Source organism: Muntiacus reevesi, chromosome 14, assembly GCF_963930625.1.
Source record: "Muntiacus reevesi chromosome 14, mMunRee1.1, whole genome shotgun sequence".
NCBI lineage: Eukaryota > Metazoa > Chordata > Mammalia > Artiodactyla > Cervidae > Muntiacus > Muntiacus reevesi.
The window spans coordinates 34,331,923-34,346,586 of NC_089262.1; the positions used below are offsets into that span (position 1 = coordinate 34,331,923).

The 14,664-nt window shown below is 37.9% G+C and overlaps 1 protein-coding gene across 1 annotated transcript in view; it reads right to left on the minus strand.

Annotated features, from left to right (window-relative positions):
• Positions 1-366: 366 nt before the first annotated feature.
• Positions 367-14,664, minus strand: part of C9 (complement C9) — a 47,288-nt gene continuing 32,990 nt past the window's right edge. The window contains exons 9-10 of the mRNA XM_065905638.1: positions 5,597-5,825; positions 367-1,284 (exon numbers count right to left, since the gene is read on the minus strand). Coding sequence (XP_065761710.1) covers positions 5,610-5,825 — 216 coding nt within the window. The 3' untranslated portion in view covers positions 367-1,284; positions 5,597-5,609. The remainder of the gene's footprint in view (positions 1,285-5,596; positions 5,826-14,664) is intronic.

Genomic DNA, 14,664 nt, shown 5'->3' on the forward strand with positions numbered 1-14,664 from the left:
AGCGGGGTGGGAGGGAGGTTTAAGAGGGAAGGGACGTATGTATATCAATGGCTGATTCATGTTGATGTATGGCAGAAATGAGCACAACATTGTGTTGATTATCCTCCAATTAAACAGTAAATGAAGCAGTGAAAAAAATGTGCTTTTGAAATTATTTGTATTGTGATCTCTCAACAACCATGTTCATTCTTGAGAATTTCTGGTAAGTGAGGAAAACTAACTTAAATTTATTTACAAAAGTGTGAGAAGTTTATTAATAAAAAGAATAAAAATTAGTGAAGACATGAGAATTGACATTTAATTAAATTTATTAGTTATAAATTAGGATTTTAATAATTAAATTAACATTTAATTATTGACATTTAATTAAAATTTATCAATATTGAGTTTGCATTTTTCCCTTGTACTTTGAGCCTTTCTTTCTTCTTTTTCTCCTCCTTCTCCTTCTTCTCCTCTTTCTGTTTAAGGATTGTCAGACCTCTTCAAAAACTCTCAGATCTTAAGTACCATGCTATCTAATGAATAAAAGTGTACAATCAGCTCTGTTAATTAGCTTATTATGTTGGTTGACTTATCTTACACAATTCATAAGGCTTGGTATTAAATTTGGCTGTATGAAATTCCTGGGTTTTGGGTTTTTTGTTGTTTTTTGGTAAAATATGACTTAATAGAGACAATTTCACATGATTTAACTTAATGGTTTTTGGTTACAAATACATTTTCCCCTCTGGAGGTGTAGAGTTAAATCACAAAGCTAAGACTTAAAAAGCAGAGGTCTGTGTTTGTGGCAGATGTTCGGCAAGTATTTGCAGAATGAATGCGTGCGCGTATTCACCAATGACTGAACAAGACACAGGAATGTGGACAAGAGCAAAACTGCATGGTACAGACTCGTGGTAATGGAACTGGCAGAGCGTATTCATCATGTGAAGAACTGTGACAATTACTTTAAAGTCTTTTTAACATTCTCTTTTTAGTTCAATTTTGTTTTGCTAGCCAGAGATTGGCATTAGCTGTGTGAGAAAGAAGTCCTGGCATACCTCACTGCTGATTCTCCTCATTAGGGAATAACAAATGGAAACATCATGGGAATTGAAGGAGAAAAAGAAGCATTGTGGATTTAAGAGAGAGACTTCAGAGGTTGGTAGGCTTTTCATGAAGCATGTTGCTTTTCATTTGGCAGCAAGAACTATCTCTGGAAGGTGATGGTGTTTTTCTTTCCATATGATCCCAGGGAAACCAACAACTCTATTTTCTTTTTTTTTTTGTTTTTTGACTGCAATCCTAGAGAAAAACAAAAGATTATCAAGTCTTAATGATTAATAGAGCTTCAATGTTGGGTCAGTTCACCCATCCATTTACTCATCCTTTTATCCTGCTGAACTATGATACACCAGATACTGTCAAGGTGTTGGGAAGACAGTGAGGTTTAAGATATAAGATGCATTTCCAAACTAGAGGGGATGTTCATCTGGTGTTGGGAGAGTAAATGTGATTAGTGCTGAAAGAGCAAGGGGGGACGTGCTCAGCACGTAGAAAGAGAACGGATGCCTGGAGATGCTGGAGGAGATTTCATCAGAGGTGTTAATTGACCTGGGTCCAGAATAGATGTTTGTAACCTTGGTTAAATAGATTAGAATAACCAGAGGATTTAAAAGAAGAGAGAAAGAAAGAGAGAAAAAGAAAAGAAAAGGTAGAGAGGGAGAGAAAGAAGAAAAAAAGAACCATGGCAGCCCAGGATCCACCACACAGGTTCCAGTTTAATTGATTTGGGGGTGGATATCTGTTTTGTTCTATTTCTATTTTGCCCTTAAAAAAAGCTAATAGGTTAATATCAGGTTAATATTGATAGAGTTAGCAACTAGATTGAGAACCAGTGGTCTGAGAGAAGTAGAAACACATAAGGAGAGGGAGGTTGGATTGGTTGAAGGAGGAGAAAGTTGCAGAGTCTTCCACCCTAAGTACATAGTATGCAAAAAGAAAGATGACGTCCTAAGGTTTTCAGCCTCATGATGGGGGTCAGTCCAGTGTATGTGGAAATGTGGAATGGAATGTTCTGTAGAAAACTGGATGCCTGGAAGTGCTTCCATGAGGGAAAGAATCAGCAAGAAAGGTTTCACTGTGGTCTAGTGTCTCAGCGAGGGACTCATGGTCAGGTGTGAAAAGTCAGCCAGAAGACACCAGTGTTTTCAAGCATGTGATGTATATAGGAGGAGGGACCTTGATTGTCATTATCCATGAATACAAAATGTAGAATTCAAATAAAGAAATTTACATGAAAAACTGGTGCAAAGTGATAAAAATAACAGGATATCCCTAGAGACAAACAACCCTGGGATTATCATCTCTACCCAGAATATACAAGGTTCCCACAGAAAACAAATTTTACTGAAGACTAGGCCTGAGATTAAAAAAAAAAAAAAAACTATTAATACTCAAGGGAGGAAAAAATGCCATGAGAATGAGTACATGTGGAAACCATATATTCTAGGCCAATCTGAGAGAGACTTTTATAGGAACATGTTCAGCATGTTCAAAGGGCTTCCCTGGTAGCCAGTAGGTAAAGATTCTACTTGCAATGCAGGAGATCTGGGTTTGATCCCTGTGTCGGGAAGATCCTCTGGAGAAGGAAATGATAACCCACTTCAGTATCCTTGCCTGGAAAATCCCACGGGCAGAGGAACCTGGCAGGCTATAGTCCGTGGGGCCACAAGAGTTGGACATGACTTAGTGACTAAACCACCACCAGTATGTTTAAAGAAATAGAAATAGGAAACATCCAGTAGGCCAGGAAAGAAAAAAATAAAAAAAAAACCACTCAAACAAATAGAAATTAAATTTATTTATAATTAATTATAATTAGTTTATAATTAAAATAAATTTGAGAAAATTCTCATTCATTATAGGGTATAGTCTATATGTAGCTGAAAAGTTAGAAGACAGAGCTGAATAAATTACAGAAAGCTGAAGGATATTCCACATATAGAGAAACAGGTAGAAAACAGAGGTCCTGAGTATGAATTTTTTGCTACAAATGCTGCTTGGAATACAGAACATAGTATTGACATTTTAGATAGGTGAGAGACAGAGTCAGTATATAGGATAAATCAGTTATCCTAAAATTTCTGAGAAATATTAACATGTATATTGTCAGCATATTCTTGAGTTTCTGTGTTTGCTAAGGAGGGCAAAAAACACTTGTATGCAAAAACTTTAAAATTTTCTTTGTAAATACAAAAATATTTTCTGTCAGTTCAGTAGCATCTGACTCTTTGCCACTCCATGGACTGCAGCACACCAACTTCCCTGTCCATCATCAACTCTCAGAGCTTACTCAAACTCATGTCCATTGAGTCAGTGATGCCATCCAACCATCTTATCCTCTGTCATCCCCTTCTCCTCCCACTTTCAATCTTTCCCAGCACCAGGGTCTTTTCAAATGACAGTTCTTCACAGCAGGTGGCCAAAAGTATTGGCATTTCAGCTTCAGCATCAGTCCTTCCAATGAATATTCAAGGCTGACTTCCTTTAGCATGGACTGGTGGGTTCTCCTTGCAGTCCAAGGGATTCTCAAGAGTCTTCTCCAATATCACACTTCAAAAGCATCAATTCTTTGGCACTCAGTATTCTTTATAGTCCAACTCTCACATCCATATATGACTACTGGAACAACCATAGCTTTGACTAGACGGACCTTTGTTGAAAGGTTGATTGAATGATGAACTTGAGGCTGTGAAATCTTTGAGGAAACTGCATAACTGTTTCAGACATTTTGTTGTAGGAAACTGCTTATTCAATAAAAAAAGTAAGTTATGATTTTCAAAAGAAATTAATCTAGCTAATCTTGTGATAATTAACAGTTGAGCTGAAACTTACTTTTCTATTAGGATTCTAATTAAAATCCTCAGTTTTAGAAAGATGGCTAAAGTCACTCCTCCTTGAAAAAAGCAAAATATTGAAATACAATTTCAGATGATTAGCTGTAAAAAGTGAAGAATCTCAGTTTTCTTGGTCTAGAGCCTGCCAGACTCCTCTGTCCATGGGATTCTCCAGGCAAGAATACTGGAGTGGTTGACATTTCCTTCTCCAGGGGATCTTCGCAACCCAGGGATGGAACCTGGGTCTCCTGCATTGCAGGCCAACTCTACCATCTGAGCCACCAGGGAGGATAGTAAAGTTAAAATTAAAAAATTAAAATTCAGTAAATACCATTTATGTAAATTAAAAAAGCATCCAAAACAGCATTGGATATTTTCCCATTGGCACAGATGTATTTGGGAAAAGTGAAAAATATGAACCAGAAGGAAACACTCCTAATTTAATGAAAGTGACTGTAAGGGGAGGAGGGTAAAAGAAGGCGAGGAATAGGTGAGGGAGATTAAGAAGTGCAAAGTCTGAGTCGGGGTACGGAATGTACAGTGTAAGGAATGTAGTCAATAACTATTTAATCTTTGTAGGGTGACTGATGATAACTAGACGTATCATCATGGTGATCCTTTTGAAACGTATAGAAATATCGAATAACTATATTGTGTATCAGGAACTAACATAGTGTTATAGGTTGATTACACTTCAAAATCAACAAAATAAACAAACAAACTCATAGGGAAAGAGATCACATTTGTGGTGACCTGAGAATGGGGGTTGGAATAGGGGAAATTGAATGAAGATGGTCAAAAAGGTAAAATTTCCAATTATAAGATAAATAACTACTTTATGTTTCCATTTCCTTCTCCAGGGGATCTTCCTGACCCAAGGATCGAACCCAGGTCTCCTGCATTGCAGGCAGTTTCTCTACCATTTGAGCTATAGGGAGGGCCTCGGGATATAAGGTACAACATGGTAAATATAATTAATACTGCTGCACATTATATGCAACTTGTTAATGGAGTAGATCCTGAGTTCTCATCATAAGGAAAACATATTTTTTTTCTAATTCTTTAATCTTGTATTAATAGATGAGATGATGGGTGTTTACCTAATTTACTGTGATAATCAGGTAAGTGAAATGTAAGTCAAATAATTATGCTATACTCAAATTTATACTATGCTGTACATCAATTACATACCAATCAAACGGGAAGAAAAAGACAGTAACTGTATCTGAGTTCTGTGGGAGACAAGAATCAACCTGGGATTTTTGCAGGGAGATGATGTGATACAAAGTAATCTATTGTATCTGTGATTGTTTTTCTTATAAAGGGGTTCTGAAGTATTTATTGTATATGTATATTTACACACACACACACACACACACACACACACACACACATATCCACATGGTGAGTTCCGGGATGTTTGTTATACTTCTGTAAACTTATCCCTTTATGTAAAATTTTTATAACTAAAAAAGTAACACAATCATTACAATTTATTGTCTATAGCTCTACTTAGAGGAAGAGGGGGAGGTTAACTGTGTGCTAAATGACACATAAAGGTTGATCTGTCCATTTCCATTATTCATTCCATTTTTATCCTCTATTTATATGGCTAATCTAGAAATTTAGTGCAAATTAATTGAAGAACTAGCTTTCAAATTAAATAACTCCCAAATGCATATTTTTGTCCTTAATGATGTTAACGAGGTTGTTCTCACCTTTAGAAATTTTCTATTTTTTTATTTCACAGGCCACTCCCTTGAACTCTTTTGGGCAGGAACACACGCATTCTCCGTCCAGCAGAACCACAGTCCCTCCATTTTGGCACGGTTGGCATTTCCTTGAACTGAATTCATCGATGTAGTCTTCAATGGCTCTTTCCAAATTTTGTTTCTTGAGGTGGGCGTCTTTCATTTTCACTGGAATCAGATCATATATCGGAGCCAGCTGCAAGAGAGAAAAACATTTAATTTTAGGTCTTTTCCTACTGACTGATATTTTAGTTTATGTAATATTTTTGACTAAATTATTTATTCTTTGATTCATTAATTCAACAAAGGCTTATCGAATGATTATTATTGTCAGCTATGATGTTAGCTTTTAAGACCTGGTGGCTCAGATGGCAAAGAGCCTGCCTGCAATGCGGGAAACCTGGGTTCAATCCCTGGGTTGGATAGATCCCTTGGAGAAGTAAATGGCAACCCACTCCAGTAATCTTGCCTGGAAAATGCCATGGATGGAGGAGCATGACAGGGGGTTGTGAAGAGTCGGACACAACTGAGTGGATGACAACAACAACATGATGTTAGCTTTTAAGCCTATACTAGCCATGATCTCTGTAATCATGGAGATCCCATTATAGAGATAAAGTGTGTTAGTCACTCAGTCATGTCCGACTCTGTGTGACCCCATGGACTGTAGCCTGCCAGGCTCCTCTGTCCATGGGATATTCCAGGCAAGAATACTAGAGTGGGTTGCCATTTTCTTCTCTGGGTTGGAGGTGGGGGGTCTTCCCGATCCATGGATCAAACCTGGGTCACCTGTACTGCAAGTGGATTCTTTACCATCTGAGCCACCAGGGAAGCCCATTACTGAGGAAGGCAGACTGATACTGCAAGATAGTTTACTGACATGTTTATTGTGAATCCTTTTTGCTGCCTTTTTTCTGTCTCCCCCTTCTGGAAGGTAGACAAGCACTTGCAATCTCTTGTCTAAGAGGAGGTTTATGTGTGATGCCAAGTCCAGAATGTCCCTAAAAACAATTTTTTTATTACCTTTGAAGGAGAGCTTTCCTCCAGTCCAGGAAGGAGATAGAGTTAGCATATACTTCAAGTAGCAGGAACCATAACTAGATCTCTAACAGCTGTTTTGGCAAGTAGCAAAATCTTTGAAGGGCCCCTAGAGAAGGTGGCTATCAGGGAACAGGCTACAGGTTTGTCAATGTCTCCAATGCACAATCTTGGCATGGAAAGTTTGAAACCACTTGATGTCAAGTAAACTTGTAAACTTGAACCATGAGGTCATCAGGGTGACCACAATGGACTAAATACTTACATATATCATATCCTTAATTCCCAAAGAGAAACATCTGGACAAGCAAGAACCACCCTGAATCCATCCAACAAATGAATGATGGATGGATTTTCCAGCAGCATGGAAGGGTGGAAATCTCAAATTTAATTATACTCAAATAAATGAAGCAAAGTGATTTATTTTGTACCCTTAAATTCCTGGAGTAAGATACATAGTTGTCACAATTGAATCAGGGAAGTTTGGAAAAGTTTTCCTGAGAAAATGAGTATGAAGTTGAGATTTGAGGGTATAAAGACAAAAAGACTACTCTAGTAATATAGTGAAGAATTTAAAAAATTCTTACAGTAGAGTTATGTTACATATATAACACGTATAGAATATATAGAGTTATGTTTTAAAAATCTATATAAACCATATATGGGCTTCCCAAGTGGCACTAGTGGTAAAGACCCAACCTGCCAATGTAGAAGACATCAGAGACTTGGGTTCAATCCCTGGATTGGGGAGATTCCCTGGAGGAGGGCATGGCAACCCACTCCAGTAATCTTGCCTGGAGAATCCCATGGACTATAGTCCATAGGGTTGCAAATGAGACCCTTTGATGGCATAGTACTTTGAAATGAGATAGCAAAATTTAGAAGAAATTAGAATCTGAAGACTCAAGAAAGATGAGATTAAAAAATATACCACAAATTCCTGCAGAAGAGTAATGATAGATTAAATAATGTTAACCAATCCTTTTTCTGAGGACAGTGAGAAAAGCTGAACAAGTAAATAAAAGGGAAATTTAAAAATCCCCTAGAAGACCCTGGAGAACTAACAAGATAACAAAAACAATGGCTAGGCTAAGACCAGGGAGGTGGTGTAAATTCAGTGAGGCGAGATCAGTATTTTGGGTCAACAGTCCCCTTGACACATTTCCTAAATCAGAAAGAGGAGTTAAGAGGTAGGGCAGCATATTACTAGGCTGGGAAAAAAATTGGAATTCAGAAACAACAAAGGTAAACAAGTTGTGTTTTTGGTTGAGACTCAAGGACCAGAGCCCTAGAAGTAAGAGGGAATTGGAACTGAGGAAGCCCTGGCAAAGACTGCAGCCAGTTTAAACATAATCCTGAGTCAATACCCCAGAAGCTTTTAAAATATAAATATGTAGTTTCTTTGGAAGAAAATAAAATCACCTCAAGCCTTAAGCTACTCTGATAGAATCCCTTGCAATGTGGGAGATATGAGTTGGATATCTGGTCAGGGAGTTAAGATTCCACATGCCATGGGGCAACTAAGCTTGTGTGCCTCAGCTACAGAGAAGCCCGCATGCCACTACGAATGTTCCTGCATGCTGCAATTGAGACTGGACACAGCCCAAAAGAAGTAAATAAATTATATAAAAAAATAAAATAGAAAACTAGAAAAGGGACTTCCCTGGTGGTCTGTGCTTCTACTGCAGGAGATGCAGGTTTGATCCCTGGTTGGGGAACAAAGATCCCCACAAGCCACACAGCACAGCCAATAAAAACAAAAAAGAATGCCACTCAAGGGTGAAAGTCCTCAATGAAAGAAGACATCTGTAACACTGTTATATAAGAGAATAGGCTCATATCCTGAATACATCAAGAACTTCTACAAAGTTCCCACAGCTGTCCCGCAGCAGAGTCTTTTATGAATTTAGCATGTAGGATTCAGATCCCAACTCTGACATATTTAACTGGAAGAAAGAAACCTCTTACCAGTGTTGCCACATTAGCACAAACAGCATAAGTATGTGGTAGAGTTATTTTGATTTTCAAGAAAAGAAATCCTTCTTGTTTTTACCCTTCAAAGGAAAGTCAAGGCCAGATAACTGAAGATACAGGACTAGAGGGTCACAGAGAAAATACTGTTTGGATGAAATTCATAAACAGTGTTTAAAGAGATAAAAAGAAATGACGTGCAATGGCAAATAGTTTCAGAGGAGCCCCTGGAGTCAAGAATCCTAAAAGAAGACAAAGAACAATGAAAATGCACTTCTTGAAGTTTGCTTTAAGAGCCGCATTTTTTTTCCCTGGTTGAACTTTGGCCTTCTGTTAAGTAAGAAAACAGTTTTCATTGTTCTCCCATACTAACTAACTGTTCTCTTTCTACCAGTTTCAGTAGAGGTTTCTTTCTCCCAAGTAAAGATGTCAAAGTTAAAATCTGAATCCTATGTGCTAATTCATAAAAATTATGAATTTTCAGTAGATGTAATCTATCATGTGACATGCTAAAATACAATGAATTCACAATACAGTTTAATATTAACTACACTTAAGTTTCTTAATGTCAACTTAATGAAACTATGTGAACAAAATTTAGTTTGTTGAAAAAGTGTTTTGTTTTAAACTGCTGTACAAGAGAGTTAGAGATGATTTTTACTATGTCACTGTAACTGTAATGACCACAGTGTAGAACACTGGTGCCACACCTCTTTAAAATTCTTCTGATGTTTTTTAACATCTGGTGCATCGTTCTAAGAATTGCATGATAAACAAAAATGGTAGATCAATTAACTCATTCTTACTTAAAGTTGTTCCCGAAAGAGCTTAATAAAACTTGACATGTGGGTGGATAAGAGCTGCTGAGGGAAATGAGGGAAAGGAGAATTGAGACTGCATGGCGAAGGCGAGATGAAGGCAAAAGCAACAAAAATGCACAGAAGTCATGCAGGAGGCCCCATCAGTGCACAAAGTGAGTCAAAAATTTGGTTATGTTTCTACTGAGTTGAATAAGACAACTGAATTTTAATAATTACATGCATGTAAGAAAAGTTCACCTTGATTCCCAAGAGAAACAAAATGATCCTTGAAACTGAGAATGAAGAGTAATATCTCCCATGAGTTCTCATAAAGGGGATGTTGTATTATGTAACATCCTTTCAGTAAATAAAGCAAGCATAAATTCACTTTTATAATGCAAAAATAAAACTCTGTAGGAAGTCAATATACTATATGCCACCTATACCGATCGATCTCTACTGCTGCTGCTCTAGAGGAAATCATAAACTTTATATCTTTCAGGCAATCCTTACTAAATGTAATTTTGCTCAGCTGACATTTTAATAACTAGTTTGTGGCAGTAAGCTAAAGAAACCACAGTTCAGGTATTCTATTGAGGCAAAACATAGGGCCATTTGTGTTAATATTCAGGCAAGTGGGAAATTGAAATAGTTTATTTTCATGAAAGCTGAAGACTACGACAAACCCAGTACTGGAAGGGTGACCTAGCTTATCTCCTCTGCAGAGAAGGGCTGAAGGACAATTCTTGGGCTGGGCCAAGACATTCCTCAAGAAGTGATCTGGGGTCTGCTGAAACACACACAAACAAAAGGGTAATCAAAGCCACTGTATTTTACTTAATATAGCATGGGCATAGTTACTTTGGTGTGGAAAATAAATATAAATAAAACTAAGTGCTTTGCTTAGAAAATCTCAGTAATATATTTAAGCAGCTTTTAATTTAGACTGATGTAACTTCCTCATGTTTCCTCCAAGAGAAACTCTTTGCAACATAAATACCTAGGTAATTGATGTAAACTGCTACAGAGAATTAAATATAAACCAATTTAATACGGGTAGGGAGGGGATTTTCCCATTTTTTGCATAATTGAATAGACAGGCCAATTATTTTATTATGGTCATCCCAATATTTGGACATGTCATCATACACAGACAATGGAATGCTTCAATTACCGAAGAATAAACCCATGACTATAGATTGTTCAGTTATCTCATGGAAATGCCAATTAACCGAAGGACTTTGCATTTATAGGAGCGAAATAATTTTGAATCTATTTCAAGATTAAATTAAGCGTTATCTCAAATCTCTTTAGAGATTTAAAAGCCAAACAGAGTCAATAAATTTCATATTATTTTACTATTCTCTGAATTTATTCTATAATAAGATGAATTTAAGAAGTGTTTCATGGTGGACTCACTATGGTTGACTTTTTCTCAGGTAGAGCATTAATATGAAAAATCCAAGCTCCCAATTCTTGAAGAAAGAAACATACAGATATTTTAGATTAAATGCCTGCATGAAAGTGAAAGTCAGTCATATCTGACTCTTTGCAACCACATGGACTATAAAGTGCGTGGAATACTCCAGGCCAGAATACCAGAGTGGGTAGCTTTTCCCTTCTCCAGGGGATCTTCCCAACCCAGGGATTGAATCCAGGTCTCCCACATTGCAGGTGGATTCTTTACCAACTGAGCTATCAGGAAGATGAAATACCTATTAGTCTAGAAATATGGGAGTCAATAGCTGTCCTTAAAAATAGGATAAACTGTATTTTGCATCCAGCCAGTAGTACTGAGTCAACAGAGCTATGAAGGTCTTTGAATAGTTCTAGTAAATTCAGTAGTAAGTCTTCAGCAGATACTTTATTGACTTGAGATTTAAAAAATCAGCAGCTCTAGGACATTCTGGAGTGTGATGCCAAGTAGGTCTTAGGAAGCATTACTATGAACAAAGTTATTGGAGGTGATGGAATTCCAGCTGAACTATTTAAAATCCCAAAGATGATGCTGTTAAAGTGCTGCACTCAACATGCCAGCAAAATTGGAAAACTCAGCAGTGGCCACAGGACTAGAAAAGGTCAGTTTTCATTCCAAACCCAAAGAAGGGTAGTGCAAAAAAATGTTCAAACTACTGTGCAATTGCTCTCATCTCACATGCTAGCAAGGCTATGCTCAAAATCCTTCAAGCCAGGCTTCAGCAGTACATGAAGTGAGAACTTCCAGTTGTACAAGCTGGGTTTCAAAGAGGCGGAGGAACCAGTGATCAAATTGGTGACACTTGTTGAATCATGTAGAAAGCAAGGGAGTTGCAGAATAACATCTCTTTCTGCTTCTTTGACTATGTAAAGCCTTTGTGTGGATCACAACAAACTGGAAAATTCTTAAAGAATGGGGAGTACCAGACCACCTTACCTGACTCCTGAGAAACCTGTATGCCTGTCAAGAAGCAACAGTCAGAACTGGACATGGAACAATGGACTGGTTCAATATTGTCAAGGAGTATGACAAGACTGTATAGTGTCACCCTGCTTATTTAACTTATACGCAGAGGACATCTTGCAAAACAGCAGACTGGATGACTCACAAGCTGGAATCAAGACTGCCAGAGGGAATATCAGCAATCTCAGATATACAGATGATACCATTCTAATGGCAGAATGTAAAGAGGAATTAAAAGAGTCTCTAGATGAGGGTTAATAAAGAGAGTAAAAAAGCTGGCTTGAAACTCAATATGAAAAAAAACTAAGGTTATTGCATCTGGTCCCATCACTTAATGGCAAGTAGAAGGGGAAAAAGTGGAAGCAGTGACAGATTTTCTTTTCTCAGACTCTAAAATCACTGCAGATGGTGACTGCAGCCATGAAATTAAAAGACACTTGCTCCTTGGAAGGAAAGCTATGACAAACCTAGATAGCATATGAAAAAGCAGAGACATCACTTTACTGACAAATGTCCATAGAGTCAAAGCTATGGTTTTTCCAGTAGTCATGTATGGATGTGAGAGTTGGACCATAAGGAAGACTGAGTGTCGAAAAATTGATGCTTTCGAACTGTGGTGCTGGAGAAGACTCTTGAGAGTCCCTTGGAGAGCAAGGAAATCAAACCAGTCAATCCTGAAGGAAATCAATCCTGACTATTCACTGAAAGGACTGATGTTGTAACTCCAAAACTTTGGCCATCTAATGTGATCAGCCAACTCATTGGGAAAGAACCTGATGCTGGAAAAGATTGAACGCAGAAGGAGAAGCAGGTGGTAGAAGGTGAGATGGCTGGATAGCATCACTGACTCAATGGACATGAAACTGAGTAAATTCCGGGAGATAATGGAGGATAGGGGAGCGTGGCATGCTGCAGTCCATGGGGTTGCAAAGAGCTGGACATGACTTAGTGACTGAACAACAACAGTGATAGAATATGATAAATTATTATTAGGACCTCCTCAGAGAACAATTTCGGATTCATACAAGAACAGTTGAACTTTCTTTGTAGAGATGAGAAGACAAGTCACTTTAGGTGTCCATCTGAATGTAAGGGCTTCACAGGTAGTGCAGTGGGAAAGACTTCATCTGCCAATGCAGAAGACATAAGAGATAGGTTTGATCCCAGGGAAGATCCCCTGGAGGAGTAAATGGCAACTTATTGCAGTATTCTTGCCTGGAGAATTCCATGGACAGTGGAGTCTGGTGGACTACAGTCCATAGGGTCATAGAGTCAGACATGACTGAGCATGAATGAATGCATGAATTGAATGTAAACTTCTACCTAAATCAATTCTTTTCTTGTTTGTTTTGGCCAATCAGCTTGTAGAATCTTAGTTCCCACACCAGAGATCAGACATAGGCCCTTGTCAGTGAAAGTATAGCGTTCTAACCTACTAGACCACCAGGGAATTCTCAACCAATTATTTTCCTATTTGAGATCTTCTGACAGATTTATTTCACTGAGTTCAAGATAATGAATATAAATACTATTTAAATATGACAAAATAAAAGTGGCCTCTTCTGATTTTAATTTTGGTTAGCTTGTTTCTTCTCTTTATCCTAGCTATTGAACAAAAATTTGAAGTCTTTCATGGATGTGTTTGCACATTTACAGCTGGCTGGATTTTCAGATTTCCATTACAGTTTTGCAGTTTCTGAGTTTCTCAATCACGTAAACGAGGTAGCTTTGGTGGTTTCACTCCCTCTTTAAATACAGTAATGAAGATTGAAGAAACCCAATTCCCCAATAACTAATCCTATCAAAAATGTCAACAACTTTATAGCTCATTAATAAAATGGAAGTATGGGGTCAATCAAAGATAAATTTGACCTGAGGGAAGAAATTTGTGAAACTGACAGGGAAAAAGAGCTCAGACAGTAAAGAATCTGCCTGCAAAGCAGGAGACCTGGGTTTAATTCCTGGGTTGGGAAGATTCCCTGGAGAAGGGAATGGCTACCCACTCAAGTATTCTTACCTGGAGAATTCCATGGACAGAGGAGACTGGTGAGTTACAGTCCATGGGGTTGCAAAGAGTCAGGACTGAGCAACTAAAACTTTTCCTTTTCACTTTTATAGAAGATAGTAGGAAAAATACTTTCTAACAATATCAGGAACAAAATAAGCAGTAAAGGAAAACAGATACCTTTTTAGTTAGTTTGGGGAGAGAATGATGAGGCTAAATAACATTGGCAGTTATATTTTTATATTAATAGTTAATTAATGTCATTAATGTCATTTTTTTTCCTTAGGAATAAGCACCAGACTGTAAAGTCACAAAAGGTTTATAAACTGAAGACTATTATGATCAAGAAACAAAAAGGAATGGATTGCCTAACCATGGGAATTTCTCATCCTTGGTCTTACTTTCTGAGAACGTATAAACTTTTCTTTCACAAAGGCCCCTGATAAATACGATTCTCCTGTGTCGAAAAGGGTGGTATGATGTCACCTGAAGGTGAGGAAAAACTTGCACAGATGGAAGGGCGCTGACAATTCCTGGGCAGCTATTTTGCACCAATCTGTGCTGTAGTGTCTATATAAGCGATCATACTAGGTCCTCAGAGTAAAACGGAGCCCTGGAGAGCTCAGCGTTGCAGAAGTTCCTCATCTAGTGCGGAACAGAGACTGACACTCAGTCCGCGAGGGTCTGATGCCCATTCCCCACCTTTCTTCTATGCCACGCTGCTTTCAGGGATGGGTGTGAGTGAGTGACTTTGATACTCACATGTCTTTCAGATGAAGTT